Consider the following 19,761-nt stretch of genomic DNA (forward strand, 5'->3'; position numbering starts at 1 on the left):
TGCAGAGATAGCAGCTGGCCAATGAGTGATTCTGGAGGGAGAAGTGCGTGAGTGGCTGGGCCTTTCAGAGCCTCGTGTAAGCCTCTCCCACACACGCGGATCCTTCACGTATCCCACTCACCTCAGTGTCCTGAGCATTTTCAATGCTGCCTGCTGGGGTTCACTTTCAGTTGTCCATCTGAGCTGACCTGTATCTCCGCCCACCCACTGATCACTCTCCCATGCTGCACCTGATCTCGCCCACCACGAAACTTGTTCCACTTTCGATTTAAACAACATGGTGGCGATATAGTATTTCATTCACACTCCCGTCCTTTTCCCTCCCCCAGTCACCCATATCCTTTCCCCCATCACTGTAGACACTCCCTGGCATCATCTTCCACCACCCCCACAGGAACTACCAGCCAAAACCCCTTTATTTTGGGGAAGTCCAGATGAACGTGCACATTCCCTTCCTTCCCAAAAATGCCACCCCCACCCACATTCACCTCCCCAACCTCCTCCTTCCCACCCCAAGGGTTCATGCCTACCTCCAAGTCCCCACCAGCTACCCTCAACGTGCCTTCTACCGATACCGCCGAACCCTCATACACCCACCCCCCCCACCCTACTGCCTCACTCTGCCCTTGTCATTCTCACCAACCCCTCATTCCATGCGCAACCTCAGTTTGCTCCCCAGGAGGCAGTCAAGGACTCATCAGAGCCCTTCCTTGTATGTTCACCTGGACATCACCCTCTCCAGATCCCTTCCCCCTTGGAACTCTTTCCCCCCAGAGTCCCTTCCCCTCAGGAACTCCTTTCCCCCCTGGAATTCCTTCGCTCTGGAACTCCTCCCACACCCCCATCCCCGGATTACACTGCGCCCCCCCCCCTCCATTCCCCCCAACCCCGCTTAGTCCTTGCCCCTTCCTGGCTCCTTCAGACACGCTCACTTCTTCTGTCACTCTTCGTCCTTCCTCCCCTCCCGACTTCTTCCGCCAGCCTTACTCCTTCCCCCTTCCTGACTCTTTCTTCCACCCAGAACACCAGGCCCCCTGCACTACTTCCTCCCCCTGGACTCCCTCCCCACTCTGCATTCCTTTCTCCCCAGGGGCACCCTCCCCTCTCCACACTCCCTCTCTGAACTCCTTCCCTTACATCTACCCCCGCAGTTGCAGTCTTCTCCCCTGTTACCCACCCCTCCCTCCCCCCCAACACCTTCACAACCCCCTCCAACCCTCACCCCTGACACACTTGTTCCCTTCTCCCAACGTTACCCCCTCCGACACATTCGTTCCCCCCTCCCAACCTCACCCCATCCCGACACCTCTTCGTCTCCCAGTCAATCCTAGACCTTCCTCTCCCACACCCCCGGTATATCCACCTCTCCCAAACACAGCTGGACCTTCCTGTCCACCCCCTCGACCATCATCCGTTGTGAGCGGACCCTCAATGGTGACTTTCCAACTTCTGTGAGCTGCTTCTCAGCAGAGCCATGTCCATGAGAATCCACCCAGCATGCCATGGATGTTCCTCCAGGGTGCTGTTGCTGTTGGGCTCCAGCATCTTCCGCTCCTCGGATGTCCGCCATGTGAGCAAGGCCCTGACGGTAAGTCCCGACTTCTGCACGTCACAATGTCACACTTTTCAAGACGTGTTCTGCACTGGTGTGTTTTCCCATCGATGCGGACAGACAATCCAGCGGGAGGGGGTGGGGGGGTTGATTCCAGCAGGCTGGCCTTATAATGATATGCAAATGTATTACAATGAGGTCCCCAATGTCCAATGATGGGAGATGCGGCACACCATCGACAGGCAGAACGAGCAGCTGCAAACTGTTGTGAAACCGATTTCTGGTCTTTTCGTCGTATCGATCACTCACTCCACCAAACACGCCTGACGCCAGCGGGCACAAAATATTCTGCCCAATGTTTCTCTTGCTCTCTGTCCTAAATCTCTCACATTTCATTTTTTATCTATGATCACTTACTGTCGACCCCACAATCACCAGAGACTGTCTACTCCGTCCCATCCCTTCATAATCTTAAACAGCTCGAACAAAGCACCCATTAATCTCCTCTGTTCTAAACAAAACAGCCCCAGTTTGTCAATTTGTATTTCACAGAACTATAAAATAGCACAGCACAGGGAAGACCATTTAGTCCAGCGAGTCTGTGCATTTCTTTTGAAAAGCATTCCAGCTCTTCCACTCTTCCTCTGTAGCCTTATAATTTTCCTCCTTCGAGTATTCATCCAATTCCCTTTTGGAGGTTACTATTCAATCTATAACCATCACACTGTGCAAGCACTGCATTAACAATCCTAAATACTCAGTGTAAAAACATTTTGCCTCCTCTTTTGTTTTAGCAATCACCTTAAATCTGTGTCCACTGGTTATCAACCCTTCAACCATTGGAAACGACTTCTCTTTATCTACTGTATCTTAACCCCTATATCAAATCTCCTGGTAGCCTCTCTGCTCTGAGGATTCATACCAGGCAACATTTTAATGAATCTGTGACTGCTCTACTGCTACAATATTCTTTCTTTAGTTTGGAACTAAGAAATGCACAGTGCTCCATATACAAACTCATTATAGATTATATAGATCCACCATTACATTTTGGCTTTAATGTTCTAAACCTCTGCCTTTAAACAGTGATTTCCATTACCTTTTTTTAAACCTTAACCACTTCAGATGCTGCCTTTAGTCTCTTGTGAACATGAACGCCCAAGTCCCTCTGCCCTTCACGTCACCAAGTTTTCCCTGTTCAGAGTATAATTATTTTTTCTAATGTGCCACCTCACATTTACTGACATTGAATTCCATCTGCCAGTTTCTTGCCCATCCATCATTTTAGCAACATTATCTTTGGAACTCGGAATTACTTACTGTACCTACTTTTAATGCAATAAACTGAAGCAGTCTGAAAACAGAACTCTGTAGGACACAGCTGCTCACTTCTTTTTCAGAAATCCTCCTACTCCCATTCTTCATTTTATCATTTCCAAATATCCTGTTATCCAATTTGGTAGCTTTTCCTAATTACGTACCCTTCATCTTCTCTAATGGTGCCCTGTGTGGTACCTTGTCAAAGTTTTTCTGAAATTCAATATATACTATTTTATTTCCCTATCCACCATATCAATCATCTCCTCATCGAACTTTATCTGGTTAAGCATAATCTTCTGAGCTGTATTCACCTTGGAACATTGAATAACTTTGAGAGTAAACAAAAGGATATATATTTATGTGACACATTTCATGGCTTTGGGGCATTCCAAAACTCTTTACAGCCAATGAAGTACTTCTGATGTGTTGCAACTTTTATAAGGAAACACAGGAGCCAATTTGATCAGAGCACAAACATTTTGTTTAGTATAATTCATGAGAACAAGTTAAAATTACCATCCATTCTTCTGAAGAACAACATAAGGTAAAAGTTTGATATTGCCCACATTCTATCATGGTGTATTCCTGCATGATTATAATCATCAGAAAACATTTAGGTCTTGGGATCATACTGTGCAATTTTAGCACACGTGTATAAAACTGGAGAGGAAGACAGAGTTAACGTTTCGAATCCGTATGACTCTTCATCAGAGCTCTTCATCAGTTCTGATGAAGAGTCATGCGGACTCAAAACGTTAACCCTGTCTTCCTCTCCACAGATGCTGTCAGACCTGCTGAGCTTTTCTAGCTACTTTTGTTTTTGTTTTTATTTCAGATTTCCAGCATCTGCAGTATTTTGCTTTTATCTATGTATAAAATTGCTTCTCCCATTAACTGACAATGGTCAATGAATATATTTCCACTAAAGTAAACAACAGGAAGTGCAAACATTGTTCAGATGATAGTTCTCAGATGCCATGGTTGCTTTGATAGAATAGATTTTAAACCTAATATTAGGATTTGCCTACCATAGAATGCTGTACAGTGATTTAGTTGCACAAAAAACATGTTTGTATATATTCAGAAATGAAAACAAATGGATGTTTTATATAGTATTGTGGGAATTCAGTCAGCTGACAGTTGCAATCAACTTTGCGCAAACTTCAATTTGAGTGTAACACTGTGTTCCCTGGGCCTTTGAATTATCACAGAATCACACAGTGCAGAAAAGGCCCTTCAGCCCATCGAGTCTGCACCGACACATGAGAAACACTTGACCTACCTACCTAATCCCATTTACCAGCACTGGGCCCATAGCCTTAAATGTTATGACGAACCAAGTGCTCATCCAGGTACTTTTTAAAGGATGTGAGGCAACCCGCCTCCAACACCCTCCCAGGCAGCGCATTCCAGACCGTCACCACCCTCTGGGTAAAAATGTTTTTCCTCACATCCCCCCTAAACCTCCTGCCCCTCACCTTGAACTTATGTCCCCTCATGACTGACCCTTCAACTAAGGGGAACAGCTGCTCCCTATCCACCCTGTCCATGCCCCCCATAATCTTGTACACCTCGATCAGGGAGCCCCTCAGTCTTCTCTGCTCCAACAAAAACAACCCAAGTCTATCCAACCTGTCTTCATAACTTAAATGTTTCATCCCAGGCAACATCCTGGTGAATCTCCTCTGCACCCCCTCCAGTGCAATCACATCCTTCCTATAATGTGGCGACCAGAACTGTACACAGTACTCCAGCTGTGGCCTCACCAAGGTTCTATACAACTCCAACATGACCTCCCATTTTTATAATCTATGCCTCGAGTGATAAAGGCAAGTATCCCATATGCCTTTTTCACCACCCCACTAACATGCCCCTCCGCCTTCAGAGATCTATGGACACAAAAGCCAAGGTCCCTTTGTTCCTCAGAACTTCCTAGTGTCATGCTGTTCATTGAATACTTCCTTGTCAAATTATTCCTTCCAAAGTGTATCACCTCAAACTTTTCAGGGTTAAATTCCTTCTGCCACTTATCTGCCTATTTGACCATCCCGTCTATATCTTCCTGTAGCCCAAGACACTCAACCTCACTGTTAACCACCCGGCCAATCTTTGTGTCATCTGCAAACTTACTAATCCTGCCCCCCACATAGTCATCTATGTCCTTTATGTAAATGACAAATAATAGGGGACCCAGCATAGATCCCTGTGGTATGCCACTGGACACTGGCTTCCAGTCACTAAAGCAGCCTTCTGTCATCACTCTCTGTCTCCTACAACTAAGCCAATGTTGAATCCACCTTATCAAATTACCCTGTATCCCATGTGCATTTGCCTTCTTTATAAGTCTCCCATGTGGGATCTTGTCAAAGGCTTTGCTGAAATCCATATAAACTACATCAACTGCACTACCCTTATCTACACATCTGGTCACCTCCTCAAAAAATTCACTCAAATTTGTTAGGCATGACCTCCCTCTGACAAAGCCATGCTGACTATCCCTGATCAAACCTTGCATCTCCAAGTGGAGATAGATTCTCTCCTTCAGAACTTTCTCCAAAAGTTTCCCTACCACTAAGGTGAGACTCACTGGTCTGTAGTTCCCTGGCTTATCTCTACAACCCTTCTTAAATAGCAGAACCACATTAGCTGTTTTCCAGTCCTCTGGCATCTCCCCTGTGGCCAGAGAGGAATTAAAAATTTGGGTCAGAGCCCCTGTGATATTCTCCCTTGCCTCCCTCTGCAGTCTGGGACACAAATCATCCAGTCCTGGAGATTTTTCCACTTTTAAGCCTGCCAACCTCTCCAATACCTTGTCACTCCCTATATCAATTTGCTCAAGAACCTCGGAGTCTCTCTCCCTGAGTTCGATACCATCATCCTCTTCTCTTGGGTGAAGACGGATGTGAAGTATTCATTCAACGCTTTAGCGATGTCCTCTGGCTCCATCTACAGATTGCCCCTTTGGTCCCTACTCTTTCCCTGGTTATCCTCTTCCCACTGATATATTTATAGAATCTCTTGGGATTTTCCCTACTTTTACCAGCCAGAACTTTCTCATATCCCTTCTTTGCTCTTCTAATTGCTTTCTTAAGCTCCACCCTACACTTTCTGTACTTCACTAATGCCTCCACTGATTTTCGCCTCTTCTAAAAGCCTCTCTTTTCCTTCTCATCGTATCCTGAAAATCTCTGGTCATCCATGGTTCTCTGGGCTTGTTACTCCTTCCTATCACCCTAGAGAGAACATGTTGAGCCTGTACCCTCCCCATTTCCTTTTTGAACGCCCCTCCACTGCTCTGTAGATTTCCCCACAAGTAGCTGTTCCCAGTCTACCTTGGCCAGATCCTGCCTTATTTTACTAAAATCCGCTCTCCCCCAATCCAAGATTTTTTTGGAACCTGTCTATTTCTTTGTCCATAACAAGCTTAAACTGTACCATGTTGTAAAATGCTCCCCCACCACCACCTCAGCCACCTGTCCGGCTTCATTCCCCAGAATTAGGTCTAGCAATGCCCTTGTTGGACCCTCTACATATTGACCTAAAAAGTTCTCCTGTACACATTTCAAGAAATCCACTGCATCCAAGCCCTTAACACTTTGTCTATGTCAATTAATGTTGGGAAAGTTGAAATCACCTAATATAATTACCCTATTGTTATTGTTTTTACACACCTCTGCAAATTGTGCACATATTTGCTCTGCAATTTCCTGCTGACTATCTGGGGGTCTATAATAAACACCTAACAATGTGGCTGCCCCTTTTTTATTCCTAAGATCTATCCACAAAGCTTCATTCGATGCCCCTTCCAAGATATCCTCTCTCCTTACTGCAGTAACTGACTCTTTAACTAATAAGGCAATACCTCATCCTCTTTTACCCCCTCCTCTGTCTTGCCTGAAGATTCTATATCCCGGAATGTTGAGCTGCCAATCCTGCCCCTCCCTCAACCACGTCTCAGTGATAGCTACTATATCACATGGCAATTCTCATCCTTAACTTATCCGTTTTACCTGTAATACTCCTGACATTAAAGTAGAGGCCATCCAGCCTTGCCTTACTCCCTTGAAACTTAATGCAGCTGTACTCCCTCTGATTGATTGTATTACAGTATTATGACAAGTCCCTATTCTGCTAACGTTCTGTGTCCCCTCCCCCTGCCAAATTAGTTTAAACTCCTCCCAACAGCACTAGCAAACCAGTCTGCAAGGATGTTAGTCCCGCTCTGGTTCAGATGTAGACCGTCCCGCTTGTATAGGTCCCCCCTTCCCCAGAAACGGTCCCAGTGGTCCAGGAATCTAAAACCCTCCCTCCTGCACCAACTCTTAAGCCACATATTCATCTGCACCATTCTCCTATTTCTGAGCTTGTTAGCATTTGGCACCGGGAGTAATCCAGAGATTACAACCTGAGAGGTCCTGCTTTTCAGTCAACTGCCTAACTCCCTGAATTCTTGATGCAAGACCTCATCCCTCTTTCTACCTATGTCATTGGTACCAGCATGTACCATGACCTCTGCCTTATCACCCTCCCCCTTCAGGATGCCCTGCAGGGAGGAGACATACCATCCTGGAGTCACGTAGAGGGCCACATCAGCACATATCTGTTCCCCTGACTATAGAATCCCCTATTACTATTGTTCTTCCTCTCTTCCTCCCTTCCTGTACAGACAGGCTGCTTGTGGTGCCAGAAGCTTGGCTCTGTTTGCATTCCCTGGAGGAACCAGCCTCCAAAATGGAATACTGATTTGCGAGCAGGACTCCAGGGGACTCCTGAACTACCTGCCTGTTTCTCTTGGACTGCCTGGTGGTCACCCTTTCCCTTCCTTCCTCAAATCCCTTCAGCTGTGGTGTGACCATCTCTCTAAATGTGCTATCCATGATGCTCTCAGACTCGTTGATGTTCCACAGTGTCCGCAGCCGCCATTCCAGCTCAGAAACCCGAGCTTCCAGGAGCTGCAGCTGGACACACCTCCTGCACACATGTTGGTCCCGGGCACTGGAAATGTTCCCGGATTCCTACATGGAGCATGGGGAGCACACCACGGCTTTGAGCTCTTCTGCCATGACTTATCCCTTCAAATTAAACCTATTAGATCAATTACCCTAGGGCCCTTCTTTCCTGATCCTCGTTACTACAGAAAGTACAAACTATAACCCACAAAAAGGCCTTAAACTATAAGCGTTAAAAGTAGTAAATACTAACCCGCCCTTACCCACCACTTCCCAGTCATTCCTTTCCCTTGTAGCCTCTACTGCTGCAGCAAGGCAAGACCACTCTCTGAAGATTTAAGAAGTTGGATAGCAAATAAAAAATGCAATGAGCATCTCTTCCCTATGCACCGAATTCCCACTGTCCCACTATCTATTGGTAATTTTATATTTTAACAGTAGCAAGGAACACAATCTGTACATGGACTCATTAACCACTGTGAGGGAGTTACAGCATTATATTCAACCAAGGGCTTACATTTCATTAAAACACATAAAGGAAAAATTCAAAGTTTATTAATGTTATCCGAATTAACTGAATAAATTATCTTCAGCTCACATCTCTTTTTCAGGTAATATATGCAGTTCCCCTGCAATTATGCAATTGTGCCGAAAGCAGACTGCACCAGGATTATGACACTGAGGCAATGAGATGTAGATTCTGAAAAATGTACAGCTGATTTTTATCTGATTTATAGTCCACACTTACTCTTTAATCGAGGAGTAGTCAAGATAAAAGCTCTCTTTGATGAGGAATGTATTTAAAATGATACTGGTAGACTACAAGGTGTTGGCTAATCCCACTGGCATTTTTTTTTTATTTCTGGGATGTAGGGGTCATTGGTAATGCCTGCATTAATTGTCCATCCCTCATTGACCTTGAGAGGGCTGTGGTGGGTCTCCTTCTTGAACTGCTGCAATCCATGTGATGAAGATATTCCCAAAATGCAGTTAGATAGGGAGTTCAAGATTTTGACCCAGCAATGACAAAGGGGCAATGATATATTTCCAAATCAGGCTGCTGTGCACCTTGTATGGTAACTTGGAGGTGATGGCATTGCCGTGCACCTGCTGCCCTTGTCCTTCTAGGTGGTAGAGGCCACAGGTTTGGGAGGTGCTGCCTAAAAAGCCTTGGCAAGTTGCTGCAGTGCATCTTGTGGATAGTGCACAGCGCTGACACAGTGTGCTGGTGGTGGAGGGAGTGAACTTTTAAGCTGGTGGATGGCTTGCCAATCAAGTGGATTGCTTTTTCCTGGGTGATATTGAGATTCTTGACTGTTGTTGCAGTTGCACCTATCCAGGCAAGTCGAAGGAATTACATCATATTCCTGATTTATGAATTGCAGATGGTGGAGAGGCATTGCGAAATTAGGAGGTGAATTAATTGGCATAGAATGGCCATAAAGCACCCTACATCTGCTGTGCTTTAGTGATTATGAAGTTATATGGCTGTTCCAATTGAGTTTATAGTCAATAAGATCATCAAAAGTTAAGGGGTGGTGGTCAGGCTCCCTCTTGTCAGAGGTAGCATTGTCTATATAAAACTTGTGTGGCACACCAGTTACTTGCCACTTATCAGTCCAAAACCCGGGCCCAGCCCAAGTCTTGCTGTATCTGGATATACACTGGTACATTATCTGAGGACTTGTGAATAGAACTGAACATTGTACAAACCTCAGCGAACATCCCCACTTCTGACCTTATGATGGAGGTAAGGTGATTGATGAAGCAGCTGAAGGTGGTGGGTTCTAGGACACTGCCCTGAGGAACTCCTGCAGCGCTGCGCTGGGGCTAAGAAAATTGGCCTCCAACAACCACAACTATTTTCCTTTGAGTTGGCTACGACTCAGCCACTGCAGAGTTTCCCTCCTAATTGCCACTGACTTCAATTTTATTAAAGCTCCTTGCTACTACACTCAGTGAAATACTGGCTTGATGTCAAGGGTTGTCACTCTCACCTCCCCTCTGGAATTCAGTCCCTGTATTGAGGTTTAAACCAAGGTTTATGCTTATATCCTGGCAAAAGTCATTGTCAGCCATTGCCCAAGTGTTTGTTGATCTACATTGGCTCCCTGGTCTCCCAAAGCCTCCAATTTAAAATTCCCATCCCTGCATTCAAATGGTCTCACAATTTTGTCCTTCCCTACCATTGTATCCTTGTCCAGCCCTACTTGTTTCTGAGAACTGTATTCCTCCAACCTATGGCCACCCTCCAATTCCTTTGCCCCATCACTGATGACTGTGCGTTCAGCTAACTAGGTCCTAACCTCTGGAATTTTCTCCCTAAACATCTCCACTTTCCTGTCCTCCAGGACACGCACTAAAATCTACTCTTTTGACCAAGTCTTTAGCCAACAATCCTAACATCTTTTTTGACTTGGTCTTAATGTTTTGCTTGATTACACTCTTGTGATGTATCTTTGGAAGCTTTTTCTATATTAACGGTGTTATATAAATGTAAGTTGCTGTTTATTGTGTAGTTGCGACAATGTACAATCAGCAGCATTACCTGTATGCCAGTTGCAAATCCAACTTCACAGAGAGCAGCCTGAAACCGGTAGCTGCGGTGTTGTTGAAGTTTTAATGGATAGGTCACAAGAACTAGGGCTACTGGCACTGTCAACTACAGGGGCGGGTCACAGCTAGATTTTTAAGATTGGTTACCTAATAGATATTTCCATACAAATGGTGGCATCTGCCTGATCTAACTTGAGGGTCTGGCAAGGGGAATTCTTCAGGAGCTGGTCTGCTGGGTCTTGGGTAAATCTGGGTCTCCCTGCTGGAAATGACAGGGTGCTTCCAATAGTTGTGCCCTGGTATAGATGAGTGCATTGCAGCAGAATAAAAGCACTAGAGGTATGATGGAATAGAATAATTCTTCATGAATAGGGATGCATGTGTGTCTCAAACATCGAAAGTTACTATGCAAGTTGGAGATTTAGAAATGAAAAGTTAAATGGTTAGAAAGCCCAAACAACCAAACCTATTATGTAGCTTGAAGTGTAGTTAGAGTTATAATGCATGAAATTTGGCAGCCAATTTGCTACAGCAATGCCCCACAAACAGCGATATGATAAATGATCAGATAATCTGTTTTAGATGTTGGTTGAAGGTTAAATATTAGCCAGGACATGGAATGGAAAAACTCTCCTGTTCCTCTTTGAAATAGTGCCATAGGATCTTTAACATCCACCTTGAGAGGTCGGACTGGGCCTCGGTTTAGCATCCCAGCGAAAAGATATTACACGGCAGCTCAATTTCAAGAGCTGCCACTACTAATCTCTGTCCCTACAATCTGTGTTCTTCCTAGCACAAATGACCTAGAGCCCAGAAAATCAGCTGGGGTCAGGGGTGCATCCTTATCATGGACTAAACTCCCATTCTGCTGAACATACGCCTGCATTTGGACAAAAGAGAAAATCCTAATGTGTTAATCTTATCAGGAATTTAATGGTATTTAAATCAGTAGAAGTTGCCTAAAAATATACAGCTTGCTCTTGCAAGCACTCCACATTTTAAGAAACATACTTATGATCTGTAGTAAGAATTAATTTTATCTCTATATGTTTTTTAAGAATCTTCAATGCTTGTTTGTAATTGCTTTACTCTGATTATTATGCATGAGTTGTCTATGCAGGCTTTCCAATGTGCCGGCCAGTTTATTAATCTTTAGAATCAACCGTAAAGCTCCTGCCCAAATTACATCAATATATTTGCAATAAGCGTAATAAACAAAATGGATTGACATAATGGAAGACAGTCGAGGATCGAAATAAACTTGAATGGAGCAATGTATTTAAATAGATTTGAAAGGGATGAGGCTTGAAGGGAAGTGCATATGCTCGCAAAAATTTGCATAATCTAAAGTCTCGACAGTGCTTCCCTTGAGGAGCAGGATTCAGATAAGACAGGAAACCCTGTGTTGTATCATCCAAACCATTAAGACTATGCTAATCTGAAACTGATATCTGCGAAACGTGTGTCTCAATCAACAGACGCAGGTTATAGTGTTGACTGCGCTTCTCATCGAGCTTCCTGAGGAACTACTTTTTAATATTACTAAAAATTGGATAAAAACACTGAAAATTAACTTGCAATATGACTTCTGGAGTGGTGTTGTACTACATTCAGTGCATACCCCAAGCAGTGCAAGAGGGTAGGTTCACATCTGTTGCTTATGTATGCTCAGCAGTTGAGCCAACTTCCTAACCATGCAACCACACAGTCGTGTGTGCAATGTTGGTGTCTGTGTATGCTTTTTAAATTAAATATTGCATCCCTGATCAATAAATATGTACAAAGTAATCATCCCTCTTGCCGCATGATCGTGGCTTTTGATACAGTTTGCATGTCACCATTAATGAAGTGAAATCATAAACTCACACAAAAGCAAAAGAAAAGCAGTGGAAATCTGAAATAAAAACTGAAAAAGCTGGAAGCACTCAGCAGGTCCGGTTTTCTGTCTTCACAAATGTTGCCTGGCCTGCTGAGTGCTTCCAGCATTTTCTGTTTCTAGTTCATGAACTCAAACCCTGGGTATGGTCTCAAGAGTGCAAGATTCAGCTACCAGAATTACATTGCAGCTCATTACATCTCAGGCTGAATTTAATGACAAGCAGCTTGTTGCATGCAAGCTTAGACATATATTCCGAGCTCTTTTCACTGTGAATATTCAAATAGTACAGATGGCAGTGACCCTTTTCAAACACTGTGAGTGTTGAAAAGTAAATTTATAATATTCATGGCAGCTAAACTACCCACTGTGCGCCTAAATTGAGGTAGAACCACCTGCCAGAGCAAACCTCATGACTATACATGTAAGGCACTGGGGAATCAGATCATCAGCTTGATAGAGACCACCACTTTCATGCAGGTACATACAAACACCTGAAACTCTTTCACACTAGTGTATAACTGTGGTCTTTCCCTGCTTAAACCAGGAAGATGTATCTATACCATGAGGAAGATGGTCTTTAAGTAACAACATTTGTTATGTGTAATGACATTATAAGTGCCCGTTTTATACTTTAACCACGGTGTACCAAAGGAGTGTAATGATCATTGTGACGAATCTGATGATTCTGGTACTACAGTCTATTTGTTCTTTGGAAAATAAAGTGAATTCTCCAGTAGATTGAATTAAGCAAAGTTATATTTTTGCACAATTTCAAATTATATTTTTGGCAAATACTGAGTTCAGAATAGACTGATAAATTAATCCGTTAATTGTTAAACTGCCACTACCTGAGGGGAAAAATAGGATATCTGGTTTGACACCCTGTCTGTCCTTTACAAGTTATTCCAACCAAACCATGGATGGTATGAAAATGTTAATGAATGCAGATAAAATGAACAAGCATGATTATTATTATAAATGCAGGCTTGTCAACAACTGAGAAAATAACAGCTAGTGCTTAGATTTTGACCTCGTGCGAGAGAGTAAACTGGATAAGCAGGAATCAGCAGTCTGTTTTACATCTGTCCCACTGACTTCAATAGAAATAAAAGACAACTCCCTACTACGCATTTTACACTGTTATATAAAGTCAAGTTCCATCCTTTGTTTTTGAATTTGCTCTTAGGAGGGGAACAATGTTGACAAGACTGTGTTGATTGGCTGTCTTGTTGATCTTGCCTTGTCAAGGAACAGGTAGTCAGTCCCTTTCCTTGTCTCGGTACAATCCTTGGTCTAATGGGGCTCCCCGATAGCTTGTAAATGCCAGGATTTTGGACTCTAATCCCCCTCTCCATACTCACTTCTCGTACCCTACTTTATTTATTCTTTTATAAACAACTACTTAATTCCCTTTATAATTAAAGTGCTCATGGGCTGTGCTCCAATAATAGCTTGTGGCCAGAGAATTCTTCATGCAATTACCCTCCCTGTAAAGTATTTTCTTACCCTACCTAGCCCCTAGCCTTCCTTTAACTCTTGTTGTGTTGAAATTTGTTCTGTCTGTTACCATCTCACTGGGCAATGTAAAAAAAAAACTCTCGTTATCTTACCCTAACCATTCAAATGTATTGACCATCTTTATCAGCTTTCCCCTCATCAATTACAGTGGGAAAAAGACTTGCTTCTGAAGTCTCACTGCTTATCTGTAACTCAGCAAGACCTTGAAGAATCTTACCACGCTGTTTCCATGGTGTTTATATTGCTATATGCTCAAATTAAGCAAAACGCTGACTAGAGGGGTAACTTTGAATTCATACACGATCCCAGCTAGATTACAACTGGTGTATTTAGTCATCAGCAAATTCTTGATTCTTCTGTGTAAGCAGTTGTAAATAAGAGCAGCCACAACACGGACCCTTGGAGTACACCACTACCATTAACTTCACCCTGCCCTAAACCCCCATTCCCAATACTCCACATTCCTAACAGACAGAACTCGCTGGTAATCCATCCACTGCAAATGGCCCAGTGCACCAGGCATTTTCACGAATCTCATCCCCCAAAGCATGGACAGTTTTATCCATATTCCAGATCTGCAGAAAGTGCAGAATTTCAGGTTGGATTGTGGACTCGGGCAGTGTGGGTTAAGATGGTGTGATGCAGACGGTAGGTCACGAAGACAAGTGGTTTTGCTTGTGGCCAATGTTCCCACAGGGGTTCATTTTTTTGGGGGGGTGGCGTTGGGGGGAGAAATTGGCAGCCACGGGTCCTGCGAACAAGCAAGGGCTGATGAAAAAGTTGTCAGAGTGCAGGAGCCATCAGCCCAACATAAGGGGTGACCTGCAGAATGCAACACGTGGGCTTTATCGACTGCAACATAGGACTTTAATGAATATAATGGCAGCGTGGACGAAGGATGACAAGGTTGTTGAGCGCTTGTCATGGGACTGAAGCAGCTTTTAAACTAAGACCCAGACCCTACCCATTGACTGCACCGGCAGGGCGGGAGATCCTGTAGAGCCAAGATTATTTCGATTTGGTTCAATTCTCAGGGTCGTTTTCGACCCAACTCAATCCAATCCGAAATTTCAGCGCAGCAGAATTCCGAGACTGGCCCGTTCGGCAAGAGTTGGAGGTGATAAGTAGGAGCTGAGTGTGTGATTTGAAGGGGACCTGTTATCCCGCGGCTTTACCCAGCCTGTCTCCCCCCCCCCCACCCCCACTGGGAAGGCGTCTGCACCCCGGGACAATCCGATTCGCCCACCCCCAGGTCCAGCACACTGCCCTCTGCCAGACAAGAGACCTCGGGGTCTTACAGGGTCTTTCCCAACCTTCCCGAGCAACTTTCTCAGCGCCCGCCTTACCACCCCCACCACCATCCCCCCCTTATCTCAATTATACAATAGTTCACCATAACATTTGATACAAGTAAGTACTATAGCTGTTGTGAAGTCCGGGAACCGCACTAGTTCATATTTACTGGGCACTGATCTGACCTGGACGCGGAATCCGCCACTTTGCCAGATTTAAGCCGACTGGCACAGACAAAGTACATAACGCTGACCGGGGGGTATATCAGCCTCATTACTTCAGGCTATGAATCTGGCGAAGCACACTTTAATATTCCAAACTTGGAGGCTGTTAGAAATTCAAGTTACCCTCAGGCAGTGAGGACCTACCTGTCTGCACTCAGCGCGGTCAGGGTGAACACTGACACCCCCACCGAGGTGAACTGGATGAAGGAGATCAGCTTGCAGCCCACCCGACCGAAGAGCCACTCAGTGGACACGTACTTGCTGGCGTCCACCGGGGCGCAGGTCAGCAGCAGCAGCAGGTCTCCCAGGGCAAGGCTGGTGATGAAGATGTTGGGCACGTTCCTCATGGACTTCACCGTGCAGAAGATCTTGATGAGGGTCACGTTGCCGACCAGCCCGAACAGAATGATGAGCCCGTAGACGGCGGGGATGGCGTAGATGAAGGGGGATTCCTGGGCATTGGCTTCCAGACCCTGGCTTCTATCAGGAAGGGACTGGTTCAACTCTAGCAACTCCCAGTCCAAGTGGGAGAAGTTGTCTTCAGTCATTGTGCCATTGTGCTCATCAGCTGGAGAATAGGCAGAACTTTTAATATTTGGGGAAAAAGCCCATGGGTTTTTTTTTTGTTGTTCTCTATTGAGTCGAGTTTCCCGGTGTCAGCAGCAGCAGCTGGATGAAGCTCTTTAGTGTCTTTCTCCCTCCCATTGCCTGCTCTCCGTTTGCAGTGCGGTTGAGAGATTGGTCGTGGCAAGATTTAAAGTGGGAGCCCATCGGGCCAGCAGATGTGCGCAGCTTTACCGCACTGGCGTCACTCCTCGCCGTTTAACTCGGTGTGCGAATGAACTTGATAACGAGAGCAGCAAAACTCATCCTCATACACGGAGCAACCAGCCACCTACTGGAGAAATAAATCACCGGCTTGTGAAGGAGCTAGCAATCCCCCTCCCCCTCATGCACACACATACACATATACACACACACATATATATACACACACATACATACATATACACACACACACATACAAACACACATATACACACACACGTATACACACAAACACACATACACACACGCAAACATACACACAAATATACACACATACAAACACACACGCAAACACACACACATACACACATACAAATGCACACATATACACACAAACATATACACGCACACAAACATATACACACATACAAACACATATACACACGCAAACATACACACATACAAACACACACATACACACACAAACATATACACACACATACAAACACACACATGTATATGTACACACACACACATTTATATATATATATATATATACACACACACACAGAAACTGGCAGGATCCCTGGCTGCAGGGTATCAGTTTCATGATTTTCTTTTTCCCTGCAAGAATTGATTAGTCTTAGGAGTCCTCTTTCTTCAATTCAGACTCATTCCTTCAATTCTCCCTTTAATCCAAAAATATTATGACCAAAAATATTATGGTGTTTCTGCATTGGGATAAACGTGTTGATATAGTATGCTGGAGTAGTTTGTTATATGTGGACAGGGGGTGGGGGAGACTTTGTATGTTCAAGAGATTGCACGATGTGAGTCTGTCAAATCTCTCCATCTCCTCACCCCTCCCTATCTCTGTAACCTCCACCAGCCCCATGACCCTCCGAAATGTCAGCACTTCTAATTCTGGCCTTCGTGATTGCCTTCATTCCACTCTTGGCAGACATGCCTTCAGTTGCCTAGGTCCTAAACTCTGGAATTCCTAATCTAAAATCTCCAGTTCCCTTTTTTAAAGACCATCTTTAAAAGCTACCTCTTTGGCCAAACTTTGGGTCAACTGAACTAATGTCTCCTTCATGTCAAACTTTATTTGAAAATCCCCCAGGGACATTTCACTACAATAAATATTACATAAAACATGACTGTTAGTGTTGTTATTTTTGACAAATATTGAATGAGTGTTTGCTCCAGAAAAAAGGCTGAATTTCTAAAAGATCAAGCTCTCCCTTTTACCCGACAGACCTATCTTACCATCCTATGTTTTTTTATTTGTTTGTTCATGGGATGTGGGCATTGCTGGTTGGGCCAGCATTTATTGCCCATCCCTAATTGCCCTTGAGAAGGTGGTGGTGAATTGCCTTCTTGAACCGCTGCAGACCCTGTGGTGTAGGTACACCCACAGTGCTGTTAGGGAGGGAATTCCAGGATTTTGACCCAGCGATATTTCCAAGTCAGGATGGTGAGTGACTTGGAGGGGAACTTCCAGGTGGTGGTGTTCCCATGTGTCTGCTACTCTTGTCCTTCTAGGTGGTAGAGTTTGCGGGTTTGGAAGGTGCTTTTGAAGGAGGCTTAGTGAGTTGCTGCAGTGCATCATGTAGATGGTACACACTGCCTCCCCTGTCTGTTAGTCACGGAGAGACTGAATGTTTGAAGTAATGGATGGGGTGCCAATCAAGCGGGCTGCTTTGTCCTGGACGGTGTCAAGCTGCTTGAGTATTGTTAGAGCTGCACTCCTCCAGGCAAGTGGGGAGTGTTCCAACACACACCTGACTTGTGCCTTGTAGATGGTGGACAAGCTTTGGGGAGTCTGGAGGTGAGTTACTCACCACAGGATTCCTAGCTACTGGCCTCCTCTTGCAGCCACAGTGTTTACATGGCTGGTCCAGTTCAGTTTCTGGTCAATGGTAACCCCCAGGATGTTGATAGTGGGAGATTCAGTGTTGGAAATGCCATTGAACGTCAAGGGGCGATGGTTAGATTCTCCACAACATGAGTTCCTCAGGATAGTATCCTAGGCCCAACTATCTTCAGCTGCTTCATCAATAACCTTCCTTCTATCATAAGGTCAGAAGTGGGGATGTTCAACATCATTCATGGCTTCTCAGATAATGAAGCAGTCCATGTCCAAATATAGCAAATCCTGGTCAATATCCAGGCTTGGGTTGACAAGTGGCAAATAACATTGACACCACACAAGTGTCAGGCAATGACCATATCCAACAAGAGAAAACCTAATCATCGCCCCTTGACATTCAATGGCATTACCATCTGTGAATCCCCCACTATCAACATCCTGGTGATTACCATTGACCAGAAACTGAACTGGACTAGCCATATAAATGCTGTGGCTACAAGAACAGGTCAGAGGCTAGGAATCCTGCAGTGAGAAACTCACTTCCAGACTCCCCAAAGCCTGTCCACTATCTACAAGGCACAAGTCAGGAGTGTGATGGAATACTCTCCACTTGCCTGGATGAGTGCAGCTCCAGCAACATTTAAGAAGTTTGACACCACCCAAGGCAAAGCAGCCCACTTGATTGGCACCCCATCCACCACCACAAACATTCAGTCCCTTCACCACTAACGCACAGTAGCAGCAGTGTGTACCACCTACAAGATACAATGCAGCAATTCGCCAAGGCTCCTTACACAAGCTTCCAAACTCACAACCTCTACCACCTAGAAGGTCAAGGGCAGCAGATGCATTGGAACATCACAGCCTTCAAGTTCCCCTCTAAGCCACACATCATTTTTACTTGGAAATATATCACCGTTTCTTCACTGTCGCTGGGTCAGAATCCTGGAACTCCCTCTCCAACAGCACTGTGGGTGTACCTACACCACATGGACTGCAGCGGTTCAAGAAGGCAGCTCACCACCATCTTCTCAAAGGCTATTACGGGTGGACAATAAATGCTGACCCAGCCAATGACACCCATATCCTGTGAATTAATAAATTTTTAAAAAGATGCTGAACAGCCAGGATTTAATTAAATGACAGAATGGGCTAGAAGGACTGAAAGACCAACTCCTGTTTCAATGTTCCAATCAAATGGTTATTTCTACATTGGAGGGACCAAACACAGACTGGGTGACCACTTTTCAGAACACCTTCGGTCTGTCTGCAAGCATTTCCCAGACCTCCCTGTCGCTTGTCATTTCAACACTCCACCCACCTCTCATGCCCACATGTCCATCCTTGGCCTGCTGCATTGTTCCAGTGAAGCTCAACGCAAACTGGAGGAACAGCACCTCATCTTCCGACTAGGCACTTTACAGCCTTCTGGACTGAATATTGAGTTCAACAACTTTAGATCATGAACTCTCTCCTCCATCCTCACCCTGTATTTTTATCCGCCTTTTTCAATATTCATTTTCATTTTTTCATTTTAATTTTTAATTTTTTTCATTTTTATTTTGTAGCCACTTATTTTTATTTTTATTTACTTTCATTTTTATTCATTGTTTTATCCCCACTTGTTATCCTACTTTCAATCTTTTTTCCCACCACTGTCCTCTACCCCCCCCCTACTTCTCCCCACTCCCCCCCCAACCCAAACCACCCCCCGACAAGAGCCATCTGTCACTTGTTCATTCCTTGTTCTAGTCCTACTCTGCTCCGACCCCCCCAACCGGCCCCCGCACAACTCTTTCTCTGGTACATCAATGATTGCTTCAATGCTG

General features: G+C 44.7%; 1 protein-coding gene across 1 annotated transcript in view; it reads right to left on the reverse strand.

Moving 5' to 3' along the window:
- Window positions 1-15,839, reverse strand: part of grpr (gastrin-releasing peptide receptor) — a 336,155-nt gene extending 320,316 nt beyond the window's left edge. The window contains exon 1 of the mRNA XM_041210935.1: window positions 15,436-15,839. Within this exon, the coding sequence (XP_041066869.1) occupies window positions 15,436-15,839 (404 nt within the window). The remainder of the gene's footprint in view (window positions 1-15,435) is intronic.
- Window positions 15,840-19,761: the final 3,922 nt, after the last annotated feature.

Source organism: Carcharodon carcharias, chromosome 18, assembly GCF_017639515.1.
Source record: "Carcharodon carcharias isolate sCarCar2 chromosome 18, sCarCar2.pri, whole genome shotgun sequence".
NCBI classification, from domain to species: domain Eukaryota; kingdom Metazoa; phylum Chordata; class Chondrichthyes; order Lamniformes; family Lamnidae; genus Carcharodon; species Carcharodon carcharias.